Source organism: Erpetoichthys calabaricus, chromosome 1 (assembly GCF_900747795.2).
Source record: "Erpetoichthys calabaricus chromosome 1, fErpCal1.3, whole genome shotgun sequence".
NCBI lineage: Eukaryota > Metazoa > Chordata > Cladistia > Polypteriformes > Polypteridae > Erpetoichthys > Erpetoichthys calabaricus.
In genome coordinates, this window is record NC_041394.2 from 233,200,404 (window position 1) to 233,217,386 (window position 16,983).

General features: G+C 36.5%; 1 protein-coding gene across 10 annotated transcripts in view; it reads right to left on the reverse strand.

Annotated features, from left to right (window-relative positions):
• The window catches only part of cadps2 (Ca++-dependent secretion activator 2), an 874,989-nt gene that overhangs the window by 529,126 nt on the left and 328,880 nt on the right, over positions 1 to 16,983 (reverse strand). For all 10 annotated transcript variants that reach the window (XM_051929794.1, XM_051929778.1, XM_051929757.1 and 7 more), the window contains exon 3: positions 12,513 to 12,845. In XM_051929794.1, coding sequence (XP_051785754.1) covers positions 12,513 to 12,845 — 333 coding nt within the window. The remainder of the gene's footprint in view (positions 1 to 12,512; positions 12,846 to 16,983) is intronic.

Below are 16,983 nucleotides of genomic sequence, written 5' to 3' on the forward strand. Positions count from 1 at the left end.
GGTCAGTGCCACTGTCTCCAACCCATATAACATAACTGGTCTCACTACCGTCCTGTAGACCTTCCCTTTCACTCTTGCTGATATCCATCTGTCACAAATTACTCTTGACACTCTTTTCCGCCCATTCCCCCCCTACCTGCATTCTCTTTTTCACCTCTTTTCCACAATCCCTGTGTGAAGATGCAAATCCCTTCAACACAAGGTAGGTATATAGAAGGCCTTATCAGCTTCAGGCAGGACAGTTTCTGGTTTATACCTGCAGTATTACAAATTAAACTTGGAGAAATGGCACATATCTGTGTCCTTTCTGGTGCTTGCGAGGGGGTGTGGGGTGGTGTCGGCACTCGCTGGGTGGCGCGTCTTGGGGGGATTTTGGATGGTGTTGGTGGCATCTCTCCTCGGAGGGCTTTCGGAGAGTTGAGTCGGTGGCCACTTGTCCATGTCCTCGGGAGACGCTTGCTTGCAGCCTGGGGCTTCGAGGCAGCAAGATAGGGCATAGGATTGGGTCTTTAAGAGGAGGCACAGTTGAGGAAGGACCAGTGTGGGAGTCGGGAGGTGTGCGTGGGCGAGAGCTAGTGCCATCTGGTGATCAGGTGAGAATGCGTGCGCAGACAGCTCCCAGGTTTAAAGGTGCACGACATGCGTGATGGGGATGGGAGTCCAGGTTTCTTGTCAGCTGATTGCTGGGAGAACTTATAAATGCCTGTCGGGCAAGTGTAAAGAGAGGCTGGGTGAGCAGGAGGACGTACGGTGTTGATTGAGAACAGGAGTAGGTTAATAAAATTAATCTGTTGTAAGAAAGGCGCTATATTGTGCCCGACCCGACACAGATTGACACAGAAGCACGGGTAAAATTGAAATAAACTGTTTATTATTCTTCAGCTGGAGGGCACGTCTTCCCCGTAATCTCTCCAGCCACAACACAGTCCCAAAACACAGTACAGTCACCAAGCACCTTCTTCTCTCACCCACACTCCTCCTCAACAAGCTTTGTCCTCCACCTCCCGACTCTAGCCCCTGAGTGGTGGTCGCTGGCTCCCTTTTACTGGGTACCTGGAAGTACTCCAGGTGGTTGATTGCCGACATCTGGCTGCACTTCCAGGTAAGGCAAAACCAGTGCCTAAAAGTGGCCAGCAGCTCCTGTTGCAGCACCCCCTGGCGGTGCTGGAGGAACCCCAGAGAGCTGCAGAGAACTCCAGCCCCCATAAAGCCCTGGGGGTGTCCAAGGCACCGCTGCACCCCAGGGAGGCTGCTATCGAGCATCCAGGGGGAGATACTGGGCTTCCCACTCTTGTCTCCCTGGCAGATGTGGTGAAGGGGCGTCCTGGCCTGGCATGGGCCCCAGCCATCTGTCACACTATATTTGAGAGAAGGACCCTGAAGGAACAATTGGATGGGTGCAATTTTTACAGGATATTTTTATTTCTTTGCCTTTTTGCAAAGCACAACTTTTATGAATGTTTGTGCCATTTACTGCACAATAAATTGCACTTTTTTTCAAATTACATTTCTGTGTTGGCATCTCTTACTGTTTCAGACCTCGGTCCCTCTATCAAGGACTTGCGGTCTGCCAGTTTTATCTGTTAAGGACCCGAGTGCCTGACACTCTGTTACTCTGTACAGTTGATCCGAAGTATTTTAACTCATCCACCTTCACCAACTGTATTCCTTGCATCCTCACCTTTCCACTGACCTCCCTCTCATTTATACACATGCATTCTGTCTTGTTCCTACTGACCTTCATTCCTCTCCTCTCCAGAGTATATCTCCACTTCTCCTCAACCTGCTCCCTACTATCGCTATAGATCACAATGTCATTAGCAAACATCATAGTCTGTGGGGACTCCTGTCTAATCTAATCTGTCAACCTGTCCATCACCACTGCAAATAAGAAAGAGCTCAGAGCCAATCCCTGATGTAATCCCACCTCCACCTTGAATGCATCTGTCACTCCTACCAGAGACCTCACCACTATCACACTTCCCTCGTACATATCCTGTACAACTCTTACATACTTCTCTGCCCGACTTCCTCATACAATACCATAGCTCCTCTCGAGGCACCTTGTCATATGCTTTCTCCAGGTCCACAAAGATGCAATGCAACTCCTTCAGGTCTTCTCTATACTTCTCCATCAATATCCTCAGAGCAACCATCACATCTGTGGTGTTCTTTCTTGGCTTGAAACCATACTGCTGCTCACTAATAATCACCTCACTTCTTAACCAAACTTCCACTACACTTTTCCATAACTTTATGCTGTGGCTCATTAATTTTATCCCCCTGTAGTTACTACAGTTCAGCACATCCTCCTCATTTTTCTTAAATATCAATACCAGTACACTTCTCTTCCACTCCTCAGGCATCCTCTCACTTTCCATGATTCCATTAAACAAACTCCACTGCCATCTCTCCTCAATACCTCCATACAGTCGACCCTTGATATACGACCGGTCTGACATGCGAACAACTTGATTTACGACCAAAATTTTTATTTTGATTTACGACCAACATCTTGCGTTACGACCTGAATGCGGTCACGTGTATCCGCTTGCGCGATTGTAAACAAACAGCCGAGAGCGTTAGTAGGTGTCAGTCGGAGCCCAGATACATGTGTTTGTGGACGTAATTTCGGTCAGTGCAGTTATTTATCTATATACAGGTAAAATTTCGTTACAACGAATATCTTTACAACAAAATTTTCATTACAGCGAAGTGTTTTTATGGTCCCGACAGCTTCCCCATATGATGCAAGTCTATAGAAATCTCGTTACTACAAAGTACATTCAGTAGATACTTTCATTACAACGAAGTGCCCTAAAGACCTTGAAATGCTTGAATGAATCATTCACAGAGCAGTTAATTCTGTACCACAGCTCAGTTGTGCACAACAACCCCCCAAACAGAAACACTAATTTTTTTTTCTTTCTTCTGACTTTCCTCGTATTTCAGTCTTACTTTTTACTTATTGCTCGTCACCATTTGAAAAACATCCATTGGAATTTAACTCATTGTCACCCTCCTATAGATACGGCAGACACGAAAAAACGATAACAGTTCATATTAGAAAAAAAACTTTACATTTTTTGCAGCTCTCGATTGCAGCAAAAAGAAAAAAAAGACGTTGCCAGTGAATTTGGAATTTTGCTATCGACGCTGTCAACTTTCTTGAAAGACCGAGCAAAAAAAGAAGAAAAATCTTGGCTTGCAAAACGTATGTGAACTGCTGCATTTGAACACGTTGAAAAAGCAGTTTTTATGTGGTTCAGTGATGCGCGTTCAAGAAACATTCCTATTAATGCGGCACTTATTCAAGGTAAATGTGAGGTTTGTAAACTCTCTTGGGACCTCCCCCAACTAGACGACACGCCGAAGAGCGTCCCGAAGTCCAAACTCCGCGTCTATGGAAGACTGTTTATCTGTTGCTGGGGCAACAGCCGGCTCAAAGCTGTGCTGAGTCTCTCAGCCAAAGCAAACAGAAAAGATATCGATGGGTGATATGCAAGGAACATTGTAAATGCAGGTAACAGGTAACTTGATCACTGATCTGCTGTGTCTGTGTATAGCAGAGTGGCAGATCACGCTGCAATAAATAAGTGTGCCGTTTCTGTTTCAAGCTGAATAAAGTTGGTTTTGCTAAAGTACTGAGACTCAACCTCGTGTTTTGGCAAGCAAGACAGGGACTTATAGCGCGACCCCGATCTTTTAAGATTTGCTTCTGTGTCACTTCACTGCAGCGCTATGAGTCTGTTGTTACCCTGCCCGGCAACGGACAAACAAGCTTCCAAAATGCGGCAATTGCGCTTCAGGACGCAACTCAGTGTGTCGTTCCCATTGAGTGGGGAGTGGGGAGTGGGGGGGGGTCTCAAAAGAGTTCAGAAACCTCACAATATGAAGGAATAAAAAGGATGATACAGCTTATGATTGATAACTGTGCTGCCCACAACATGCTTCCACATTTAAATAAAGTTCCAGTTGAATTCCTCCCACCCAAGTGCACGGCAGCGCTTCAGCCATTGGATTTGGGCATCATTCGGACCTTGAAAGTGTATTATCGCAAGGAAATGCTGAGAAAAATTCTCGTCAGAATAACTTGTAGGCAGGAGGTGATTAAAATTAACACAAAAGAACCTATTGAAATGATTGCAAACGCCTGAGCGAAGTTAAAGAAAGCCTTTAAAAAACCTTCCGTTTCATTCTCCTCCCCCTCCCTTCCTGCAGCCCAAAGATGGCAAATTAAATGGTGAGTACAGTATGAAATTGTTGTTTCTGGTAGGCTACACACTTTTTATAACTTTTTGGTTAGTACATTAGAAATATTATTGGTGTTTTGGTAAATTATGCACATTATACAACCCTTTTTTTATTATGAAAAGGTTAAGTAAGTGTTGCAGTGGGAGGTTCGGAACGCATTATGGGTATTCCCATTATTTCTTATGGGAAAAATAGTCTTGACTTACAACCAACTTGAGTTACAACCAGCCCTCGCGAACGAATGGAGTTCGTAAGTCAAGGGTCCACTGTACTTCCATAGGTATGTCATCTGGACCAATGGCTTTTCTATTTATCATCCTCTTCATAGCTGTCCTTACTTCCTCCTTGCTAATCCACTGCACTACCTGATTCACTATCTCTACATCATCCAATCATCTCACTCTCTCATTCTCTTGATTCATCAAGCCTCTCAAAGTACTCTTTCCATCTGCACAACACACTCTCCTCGCTTGTGAGTACATTTCCAACTTTATCCTTTATCACCCTAACCTGCTGCACATCTTTCCCAGCTCGGGCACTGTGTCTATCCAATCGGTACAGGTCCTTTTCTCCCTCCTTAGTGTCCAGCCTCTCATACAACTCACCATATGCCTTTTCTTTAACCTTCGCCACCTCTCTCTTCGCCTTGTGCCTTATCTCTTTGTACTCTTGTCTACTTTCTGTATCTCTCTGACTATCCCACTTCTTCTTCGCCATCCTCTGCCTCTGTATACTCTCCTGTACTTCCCCATTCCACCACCACGTTTCCTTTTCCTTCTTCAGGATGTTAAATGCTGTCATTGTTGCAAACAAATGGCTGAAAAATATTACAAATATAAAAAATCAACATGTTTGCTAAAATATATAAATTTGATATAGTCGAATACATATTCAGAAATAATTATTTGGATAAATACTGTCACCAATAAACTGTTTCACTAGAGCAGGGGTCTCCAACATTTTTTCCCCTGAAAGCTACTTTTACAAAATGAAAATGTCAGAGAGCTACTCATAATAATAATAATAATAATAATACTTCATTACATTTATATAGCGCTTTTGTTATCTAACGTTTATTCTCATAGCTTATTTCAACCCAAACAAACTGAATATACTTGTTTTGCCTTAACATTTACAAAATGTTGGTGTCCACAACTCACATTTTGCATTAAAACATCACAAAAAATATTTAGTTCACCTGCAAGTGCACTTTGTATGTCTGTATGCATTTTCTAGTGTATCTCACACTATTGAATTAAAAAATGAATGCTGTCAAAACAAAACAATGCAATTACAAATAATACACAGATATTACTTATTCTTTTGTCATTTTGTTACATGTCAGTTTCACTTCACAAGAGTATTCACATGTCCAGTTGCATGTGTGATGTGTTTTTTAGTTAGTGAGATGTCTGGCACTACATGGAGTTAACAAGAGAGGTGTATGGTGGAGTGTAGCCACTTAGGTTCACTCTTATGGAGTCATTTAAATGTTCATCTGCATTACAACAGGTACACATGTCGTAAATGTAGGAAGGACGGTCCTTGTGTGTGTGTGTGAATTGTTAACATTTGAATGTGATGATTGCATATAGCGCTGAACTGACCTCTCTGTACTATTGTTACCTCTTCATGTCCTAGAGTACGAAAGAAACAGCAACATGTGGGGACTGGCAAGATCGGGGAAAAAAAGACACAAGGTGTTATGTGAATGAATATAAATAATGTGAATAATGTTGCATCCGTGCCACAATGTTTTCCAAAATGTACTATACAGGTCATAAAATGAATAATTCCAAATCATATATACCTAAGTCCTGCGGTGGGTTGGCCCCTGCCCGGGATTGGTTTCCTGCCTTGTGCCCTGTGTTGGCTGGGATTGGCTCCAGCAGACCCCGTGACCCTGTGTTCGGATTCAACGGGTTGGAAAATGGATGGATGGATGGATATACCTAAGTCTGTGTTTTTTTGTTTTTTTGACATCATACACCATAAGGTGCATACTAATTCAGCATGAGCAGGAACACTCAATAAACTGAATAAAAAAAAAATGAAGTGACGGTGAGATACGAAGAAGGGCAGATTCACCAGCGTTTGTGTGTCAGCTTTTATCCCTCCAGATCAGAGAATGTCCAGTTCCATTGCCTCAAAACACCACTCACATCTACAGTTACTCCCAGTTTCAAATAAATACTAACAGCGTCAGATCCCTAGGGCGGTAGTATGTATCGTGATTGTGACAGAGAATAAAAGTGAAAAAAAAACGGTATAAGTCCTATAAATGTACACCGTCTGTTACAGACTCAAACCAAATGTATGTGTGTACTGTATAATATTAACAATAAGAGCAGCTCACTACTGAAAATGGCAAATATAGGAGGCAGACGGGATAGAACTGGGGACTCTTGATTACAAGTAAGCAAAACTTACCGCTACGCCACGGAAGCTGTTGTATCATCCTTGAACCTTTTGTGAAGGTGTTTATTTGATTTTTGGACTTCAGGCTTCACACATTATATAGTTTATGCCAACATTTTGTCATTTACTGCTAAAATATGGCAAACGTTTCTGTTTTAACAATGTGTTTACACAGATTATTCTAGAAACGGAACACACATGAAATGTATGTGTTCCAAATAACGATCTATTATTTCCACTCTAAAACTCCAGCACTTCACTCCCAGATAATCAATCAAGGCATGAGCTGAGAGAACTTTGTGCATGTTCTGCGGCGGTGGGGGATGGAATAGCAGGCTGCTTGCTGTTTGTCTTAATCAGCACCTTTACAGGACAAAAGACGCTGAGGCAAAGGTGCGAATGGATTTAAGGTGGGCCGGATCTATGAGTTTTTTTGGAGGCTCTGGTAATTCTAGTGTTAACTCCGCTTAGCTAGCGAACAAGAGAACAATTGAATTAAATTTTGTTTGATATTTAAAATAACATGTTACTTAGGTCTTGACGAGTTTGAGTCCGGATATTCTCTAAAATGTATGCCACTTTGAAAACATAGATTGCAATTCGGATTGTGGATCGTGATATGATTTTTTGGAAATATTTTCCACCCCTAATTTGACTAATCAAGTTTTCAAATTTATGTAGGATGCATTAACCCTTTGGCGAGCTACTTGGAAAGGGGTTGCGAGCTACCGGTAGCTCGCGAGCGACGTGTTGGAGACCCCTGCACTAGAGGAACAGGAACAGGGAAATGTGAATTCTGAGGGTATATTCTGTAAACCATTTAAAATTTGACTTATTATATATCTAAGCACTCAGATATAGACACTTCAGAAGTCTATTGGGCTATATTTGATTTATTTTAAAACTGAACTTTGGACATTTGTCCATATTAAATAAAGATAAAATTAATATCTCCCACTTCTCCTCACTTCTTACAAAACATCATCTGCTAATTTCTTTCAAATCTCATAGGGATATTATGAAAACTCCGCTCACTTATTTGTTTTATTTATTTCTAGTAGAAAATGTAACCGTTCATTTTCTCATTTAAACCCGGAAAAATTAACAATGTTATATTGTATCTCTGCCACATAAACAGGAAAAGAAAAAAAATTAATGCTAGTTATCTAAGTAGTAAGTGTTTATTAGCACTTGAAAACACTAAAAATGCTCTATCTCCCTCGAATAAACACAAATAAACATGATTTACTATGAATGCAAAGCATCTCATTGCAGTGAAAGTAGAAAGTCAAAATTAAGTTAAACCACCCAAAAATGGCAAAGTCTTACCTTAACTGTAACCTGAACCTTTGGGGAAACTATGCAATGGTTGTGATATTCATTTATATTTTTACTAAAATTGCTAAAAACTGTTTGAATATGTTTTACTGGACAATTCAAAAATGCATACTAACCAAATTCACTTAACTCTAATAGCTCCTTTGGCTTACCATAGATCTGCACATGTAAAGGAAAGTCTGTGTTTGGGAGTGTATCTGTTGCACTTTACTATTATTGAAAAAACAAGTCTATAACACAAGTGGCAAACGTGTTAGACAAGTTGAGACAGGCTACTGCAGTACTAGATAAAAGAAAAATATGCAATCAATTGTACATGTACTTTCACTCATGTACTTACATGCGTATTCAAAGACTACGTGTAAGTTTGCTACGTTTAGAAAAGTGACAACACCAGAAGAAATATAAGAAAACATTGACAAGGAAACTAAAACAAGAACAAAAATAAAGTGTAGAAAAAAGAAATCTCATATGTCTAAAAGGAGATTTCAAGTGTAATAAAAATGCACTTCATTATAGTACCAGATATTGGCGAAAGGATTACATATACTTATGTACTCTGTATTAATGTAGCTACTAAAATATCTGGCATGACTTTTTATGCTTCATCAGTTGATTTAGTACTTCAGTGTCTATTTTCATAAAATTATTATTTTCAGTATAAAAGGCACTTCTAGTTTTGGTAGTCACAAAAGATCAAAGACCAAATCAACATTGTTATCCAACATCTAAAAACAAATTGGTTAAGCATCTTAATTTTTAGTTATTTATCTTTTTATCTTATCTTTCTTCCTCAAATAGCTTTGCTTAAGACTGCTTTTATTATCTATGTTGTGACCTGAACTATCTTTGGGTTAAAAATAAAAAAAAGCATTATGACTTAAGAAAAACAAAATGTTACAAACTACACAGCTATAGAAAATAACATGTGTGTGGCATAATTACAATGACAAACCGTAAAACTTTGACACAATGTCTAAAAGTTGCCATCATGCATGCAATGCCCTAATTTTAATGCAAAATTATGAGCTCTTTGCACTTTCTTTTGCTTTTTCGAAAAATCCTCCAGGATTAATGATGGTAAATTTCTGAACATTCTGCAGACTAATAGATTTAACATCATTAGAAAACATCTTGGTTCATTGTAATAGTAATAGTAATTAATCACAAAATTATGTTCTGATCCATTTTATTTTTGAAATTATTACTGCTACTATAAATTTTTATTGTTATTTAGCAAGGCCAACACCATGGTGATGTCAGCGCACTGCCAATAAAAAAGCAATGCTTACAAAATGGCATCTGAACTTTGGATTAAGAAAGAAAACAATAATAATAGTCCAGAAATGAAGACAGCCATAAAAAAAGAAAAATTAGATTAATAGCAACTTAAATAGGAATTCTGGCTATGATTTATGCATGACACTTTGATATTGGCAAAATATTTAATAGACTCTTCTGTACCAGACTGGTCAAGGATGACACTTTTTACACACCTCAAAAAGTTGACACTTCTTCTCTGTCACTCAAATCACTTCAAATTGTATTTTTAAAAATGAACACACACATAAATATGCATAATGAAGAACTCCTTTTAACATTTTGTGGGAAGTCAAACTGCCAAATGAAGAAAACTGTCGCTTCTATGTCAAGTTTTCCATTAGTACAAGGCTTGCACTGTTTTTGCTACAGTTTTACTGCATGTATTTTTATGATTACTAGTTATGATACAGTGTAAATATGTCCCGATTTGTTCCTTTTAATTTGTGGAATAGCTACTGTACTTTTTATTGCTTCAGATGTTATTCCATTTCATGGATGCCGCCATGTTGCTGACTGCAAATGGTACTGTCGTTAAACCACAATAGCTTGATCCCTGATAATCGTGCCAAGCAGACAAACAAAATAAGGCTATGCTTAAACCGCTCTTCAATTCCGATTTTTTCACTCATGCGTAGCACAGATCTAATCTTTATTTTTTTGAATAGTGTGATCAGCAAAAAACTTGGAATCTTTGCTTTCATTATTATTATGGTTATTTCATAACCAAAGTTTTGCCTCAGCATCTTGCTTCCACCCACCCTAATTCCTCTCTCACGTATACAGGCTTCTACATACAGATATAGCAGTGATAACTGTGCACAAAGAAATGGCTACAATTTTTTGCTTTCTATTTCTGCTCCTTGCCTAATGAGCTGATGAATTTCACAGACATGGGACACTGAAACAACCAACCAGCATCTGCCTAACAAAATTGTTTTTATTCATTTTGGCATATGTGGAAGAATCAGGATAGATATCTATATACACTCATCACATTTTGATGACTCATAAAAGTAATTTAAACAGTTACAAAAACAATATGGATAAAAGTGTTTAAATCCCAGCTAACCTACTGTTTCTGGGGAGTTTACATGGTCTCTATGTGTTTATATTTTTTCAGGTACTCTGATATTCTGTGAGTGAGAGTTAGATTATGTGTAAATGTGTCCTGGATTGATAGATGTACTCGTGCTAAGCCCAAGGTTGGTAGGTTTAGTAACTGGACAAATCACAGAAGTGTTTAAGCTATAAGATGAAAAATACATTTTGTGGAATATAAGTGCAAGATGTTTAATAGAACATTTTGACGCCAATTTTTAAAGCATTTTTCTCTTCACAAAACTTCTTTGATACATGAAAGAGTTTTAACAAGAAGGATGCATTCAGTGTACTGCCTAGGAAACATTTTGAGAAAACACTAAGAGAATAGTAAACACGGCTATTACGGCTTGAAAAGCCTCTGTAAGTCAAGGTACTTCTTATGAAGAAAATAAAAACAAAGTCCAAATGATCAAGAATTTGGCAAAACCTATACAAAGACAACAGTTTTTAATAAATAAAAAATATATTGCTAGTTAATGTTTTCTTTTTCTAGTTGAATATTAATTTTACATTTACGTTTTATAGGTATGTTCATTGAATCAGAACCTATTTGATGCTGAATAAACTGATATATAGTTCTTAATATTTCAAAACATTGTATGATTACTGCTCAAAGCAACTTTCATTAAATGCCCTTTTTTCATATAGATTGTGTGTGGTCACATTCATCATATTGTCACAGTGTATATTGAGATAATGGAAAAGTCACTATAGTATATCTGCTATACAATGCCTTGATGAAATATGCCAAAAATTTAACAAAAAAATAAAATCTCATTTTTATTCAGTTTTATAGAATGTTTCTTTAATTATTTTAATCAATATGCTTTATTTAAAAGTAAATTATTTTATATGCTAGAAATAAAAAAAAACTAATGTTACGTCCCATATTTTTCAGAATAATTTTCTGAGACCATTTAGTTTATGCTTAGCCAAATGTCAAGGAAGGCCAGCTAATATGTTACACATGTACGAAACACATAAACTAACACAAAAAAAAATTTCTAGCAGTTTTTTTTTTTTTTTTACTGCAGACAGTTAATGCATACATAAAGGGCAACAGTACATTAATATATTTACTTTGATTTCTTTAAATTGCCTACCTTAATAAAAGTACACTGTTAACACTAGAATATAGAGGAAAAAACAATTCATGTAGAGTTAAAAAATATGTCCCACAAAAAGAAAACAAAAAAAAAAAAGATGAGAGATTATCACAGCAAGGGGCAAATATTACGCTTTACCCCATTCTCAATAATGCCTTCACAGGTTCCATTTAAAAGATATACCAGGCTAAATGCTGGAAGTACATAATAAACTATAACACTAAACAGCTGTTAAAAAATACATTTTTTGGAGTTTGAAAAATCTGTGAGATTAAATAAGCATGATACATTTGACTGCCTAGGCCACTGCAGAAGAGAGATACATAACCAATATAAAAGCAACATGGAATACAATTTACATTGGCTTGAAAACATTATACTAGCAAACAACAACTCCTGTTTCAAAAACACATAAGACTTTTTGTGATATAATCAAAATTGTTATATATAAATATATATGGGGTGGCAGGGAGATAGATAGATAGATAGATAGATAGATAGATAGATAGATAGATAGATAGATAGATAGATAGATAGATAGATAGATAGATAGATAGATAGATAGATAGATAGATAGATAGATAGATAGATAGATAGATAGATAGATAGATAGATAGACATATGTTAAATACAAACAAGCTTCACTTTAATGTAGACTAGTGTAAGGATTATACATCATTGGGTGGGGTTGATGTCAGGAGGTGGAAGATTTCTCCTGTTTTTTTCCATCTGTTTCAAAAGCATATTATTAGAATGGTAGAATGCGCTTTTTTTTTCTTTTAGTCTAATTGTGGGTGTATGTGGGAGGAAAGATTATTGACTGTTTTTTTCATGTCATGGTTTCTCACAGTGTTACAACCTAACAATTAAAAACAATCAATCATCAGAAAAAATACTGTATGCAGGTTGTACAAAGTCTATTAGATAGAGTGTATTAGGCACACTTGCAGCAAGGGAAGGGGAGATGCTTACCTGACAGGCATTGTACAAAAGCTGATGCTCAATTTTCTTAATTCCAAGGATCTGCTGGAACATTTCATAAAGCTGATCTTTGCTAAGTATGAGTTCTGAAGCAACATTCACATTCATTCTTGGAGTCTGCTTACGAAGGTCTTCCTCTCCTCTAAAAATAGCATCAAACTTGGCTATCCATGAGCTTAACACTGTCTCCTTACTCAAACCATCAATTTCTGGAAGGCTCCGGACTCGTTTCTCAATATTCTTTTTAAAAACTTCTCTGAAATCACTGGCAGAGCTGCCACCACTTTGCACCATCCTGGCTACACGATCACTCTTCAGAAAAACCTGATACAAATGAAAAATGGACAACATATCAATGTTATTTAATCTAATAAAGTCAAATATTATTTCTAATTAATATAAATCTAAAATTGGGTTATAAAAGTAACACAACATTAGTTTTAATGCTAATTACCAACTTTTCCAAAAATAAACATTGACAAATTTGTCTATTTAATTTTTTGCCTGTTTTATGTCAATGTCAATTTATTTATATAGCACATTTAAAACAACATAGGAATGCTGTGGCCAAAGTGCTTTACAATAAAAGAAGAAAACACATATAATTAACATAAAAAACATAAATAGAAAAAAAATAAATGAACATAAATAATAAATAGAAGTAAGATTACATAATCACAATGAGGAAACCATCAGTATTACTGAAGATCATGGAAAGCAAGTGAATAGAAATGAGTCTTTAATCTTGTTTTGAACAGTTCAATTGTAGACGACTCCTTTATGTAACTAGAGAAAATATTTGCTTCCAGTAAACCACTTGGTAAATAACTCAAAAAACATTTAAAATATGTTATAGGCTTGCTTGATATTATGCAAGCATTTGATTTTGGCAGAAGTAGTATTAGAATGAAATATGACTTCACCATGAGTCGATACACTAGGGGAAAAAAAAGTTAATTTTAATTAAAGTGCATATTGATTCAGGAAGCTGCAGACGCTGAATAAAATATATACATACACACACACAGAGATTATATATATATATATATATATATATATATATATATATATATATATATATATATATATATATATACACACACACACAAACACACGCACACACATAGATACATACATACAGACAGTATATAAGGGCAGGCCACCGCTCAGTTATTTGAATGTTTGAACAAGGTAGTTTAGCAGTGCTTTCCTGGGAATACAACTGCTGTTCAGCTTCTTAGCTACTCAAAATGAAGACTTGTGACTTTCATATAAATCCTTGACATATAATTGTAAATGTAAATGTAAAGGTACTGTGCAAGAATTGCTGGACCTCGCTGAATGATGTCTCTCAGCCCTGTATCTTCAATCATTTTTAGATGTTAATGCTTTAGATTTTGTTTCATTCTTGGATATAAATCAAGTTGTACATTCATGGATTATAATTTGCTGCAGGTTTTGCTGCCTAATGATTTTGTAAAATAGTAGACTTACTGATCAAAGCTTAACTAGGGCAGGCTATTGACACATACAGTACATGATTAAATATCAAGCAATAGCACTACCAGGGGTTTTCAACCTTTTTTTCTAGAAGTAACACCTCCAGGAATTGAAATATTTTGAAGCACTGCTATTTTCCTACAGTCTTAAATTGTTAAATTGTTAAAAACCATATTCTTATTAGGGACAACTAAAAGTTTAATTTCTTAACTTCCACTCCCCTGCCTAATATTGAATTTAGTGATTTTAACAAGTGATTACAGATAGTTTTTTGTGTGGCTGTGTACTTCATGTTTTTCTGCACATCAAATGTGTTTTTAATGACTGATTCTTTAATATAAGAACAATAGCATACTTTGATAAGGAATAAAATGTAGCCTAAAATTTGCATATTTTAATATACAAAAAATGACATAGTTACATATGAATCCAAATTAAAAGAAGCACAAAAATAACTCACAACATTTAAATCCAGTCAACAGAAGAGAAAATTAACTCAAAGTTAATTGTGAAGGTTGAGTATCTTTATGTTTTATATGGTCAATGTCAGGTTCCATTTTTGGTAACATTAAGCACATTTCTGCTTCTAACTTCAGCCTACTGTATTCCTGTATTTATTTTGAATGGAAGGATGAAGGTAACCAAATGTTAGTAACACTCTCTGAAACAATAGCTTTCCTCTAATAACACTAAAATGCAATGTAGGATACATGTACTTTATTAATAATAATTGTTAAAATTCATTTTTGTTCTTCGCTGTATATTATTTTGCCTTAGTCTGACAATTTCTAAAATGCCTCCAAAAATAATGCTACATGACACAAGTTTACAAAAACTAAAAAGTTTGTAACTCTGGAGAGGAGAACCTGAAAGAGAGAGAGAGAGAGAGAGTGACAGAGAGAGGAAGAGTGTGGGGGATGTGTGCATGTGTGCGAATGTAAGAAAGAAAGTACTTGCATGAAACACTTTTTTTTTTCCAAAAATCTATCACTGTTGGTCCATGGTGCAAGACTTTGATATAGCATGTGCAATTAACATGGAACAGGAGAAGAGATGTAAAAGAGATAAGTGCGAAGTCTAGCAGCAGAAGCACCATGAAATGGCATGGCACAGCAAGTGCAGCTGCAGTATAACCAATATCCCTTTCAAGTATTTTAATTGCCACTTTTTACACTTTTTTTTGTTTCCTAGCGTACCACTAAACAACTGTATGTGTACCGACCACTGCTTTTGTACATACCAACATTGATATATAACTTTTATGTAACAAGTGAAAAGCATCTGTAGTTACCTACTGTATTTGTTTATTTTAAAAAGTAGTTAATTTAATGACAAACTTTAAAATTGGAATTGATTTTTATAATAACGTTAACCTTGTCACAGCCTCCAGTTTGAAAACTATTGGCTTCGATAGCAAGGGGTGCTTATTAAAGCAATAAGAAAAAATAATGTTTCACCTTGTTAATCACTCTCATTAATTTTGAGAGAATCAATCACTTTTACTCTGCAGTACTTAATGTACAGGAATTTGACTTGGTAGATTTGAAGCTGCTTATAACATAACACAATGTCACATACAAATAGATAGATAGATAGATAGATAGATAGATAGATAGATAGATAGATAGATAGATAGATAGATAGATAGATAGATAGATAGAGATACTTTATTAATCCCAATGGGAATAACTAACAGTTTAAGTAAAAAAAAGGAAAAAAAAAACTGTAAAAAGATGCAGAATAGTACAATTATAAAAGAAATGTACAAATGATGATGTGCAAGTCAAAGTGTGAGAGTATAATGTGTATGCACATGCATACATGTACATATACTGTACACACACACCTTCATACAGAATATGGCAGAATACATGAATATGCAGAGAAGACAAGCTGAATTACTGGTTCGAGAGGGCTATGGCACTGGGAAAGAAACTATTTAGGTGTTTGAGATTGGAGTCGGAGGGTTCATAAACAGTAAATCTGCATGTAAGCATTCTTGATCGGTTGAGGATGAATGAATTCTGAGTTTAACAGATAGGAGCTGATCTCATTTGTAAGTAATCATCATTTTGTTACAAAAGGCAAAGCTAACAGATACATAAAACAACAGATACATAATCAGCGGTCAAACAACCATGGTTGCCTGATCAGTGCCATCTTAAAATCCTAAAATATATGCAGTATATATACACATATATGAGCATATATCCACATTTACATATATGTGTGTGTTTGTGCAAAATGGGAAGGAAACGCAAATACCACAGAGGTGATGATTATGTAGAGATATAGTAGGAAAATAACTGAGAAAATCTCACTCTCTCAATAAAGAAGAAATACACCAACCTATATGCAATGATTATCAGCTTTCTCTATATTTAACAGGAGACTTTAAAGGTAACTATGAAACACTGCAACCACCGTTAACATATTTTCAATATCTTAAACTTCTTTTCTAACCCTCAAGCTACACCCAGGGTGTTAAGGCCTTAAACTTAACAGACCAAGCATTGCTTTAAGAGCTCAACAAGGATAACAAATTTAATCTTAACCTTTTTTATTGCTTTTCCTATGACAGCCTCATCACAGTTTATACTGCTTCTCAGCTGACAGATTTTATTATTGCTTGTCCCCTGAGGGAATATAGTGACACCAGATAACTAGACACAGTAGAACACAATCAGGTTGTAATCTCTGATGTCAACGAAAGTGGGAAGGCATTCAGTAAATACCTGGACTGTCATTTCAAGTCTCTGAGAGAGGCTGCAAGAAACTGAGCTTACACAAGTCCACAACCCCAAATTTACCTTCTACATCATGGTGATAGCACACAAAGGGATGATTCTTTTTTTATGTATTATGTAAAAAGGTACATAGTTTGGCCCAATAATCAATAGTATTTGCTCCTGTGTACACTTGCATGAAGGTTCACTGGCATTTGTGACCAATTAAGTATCTG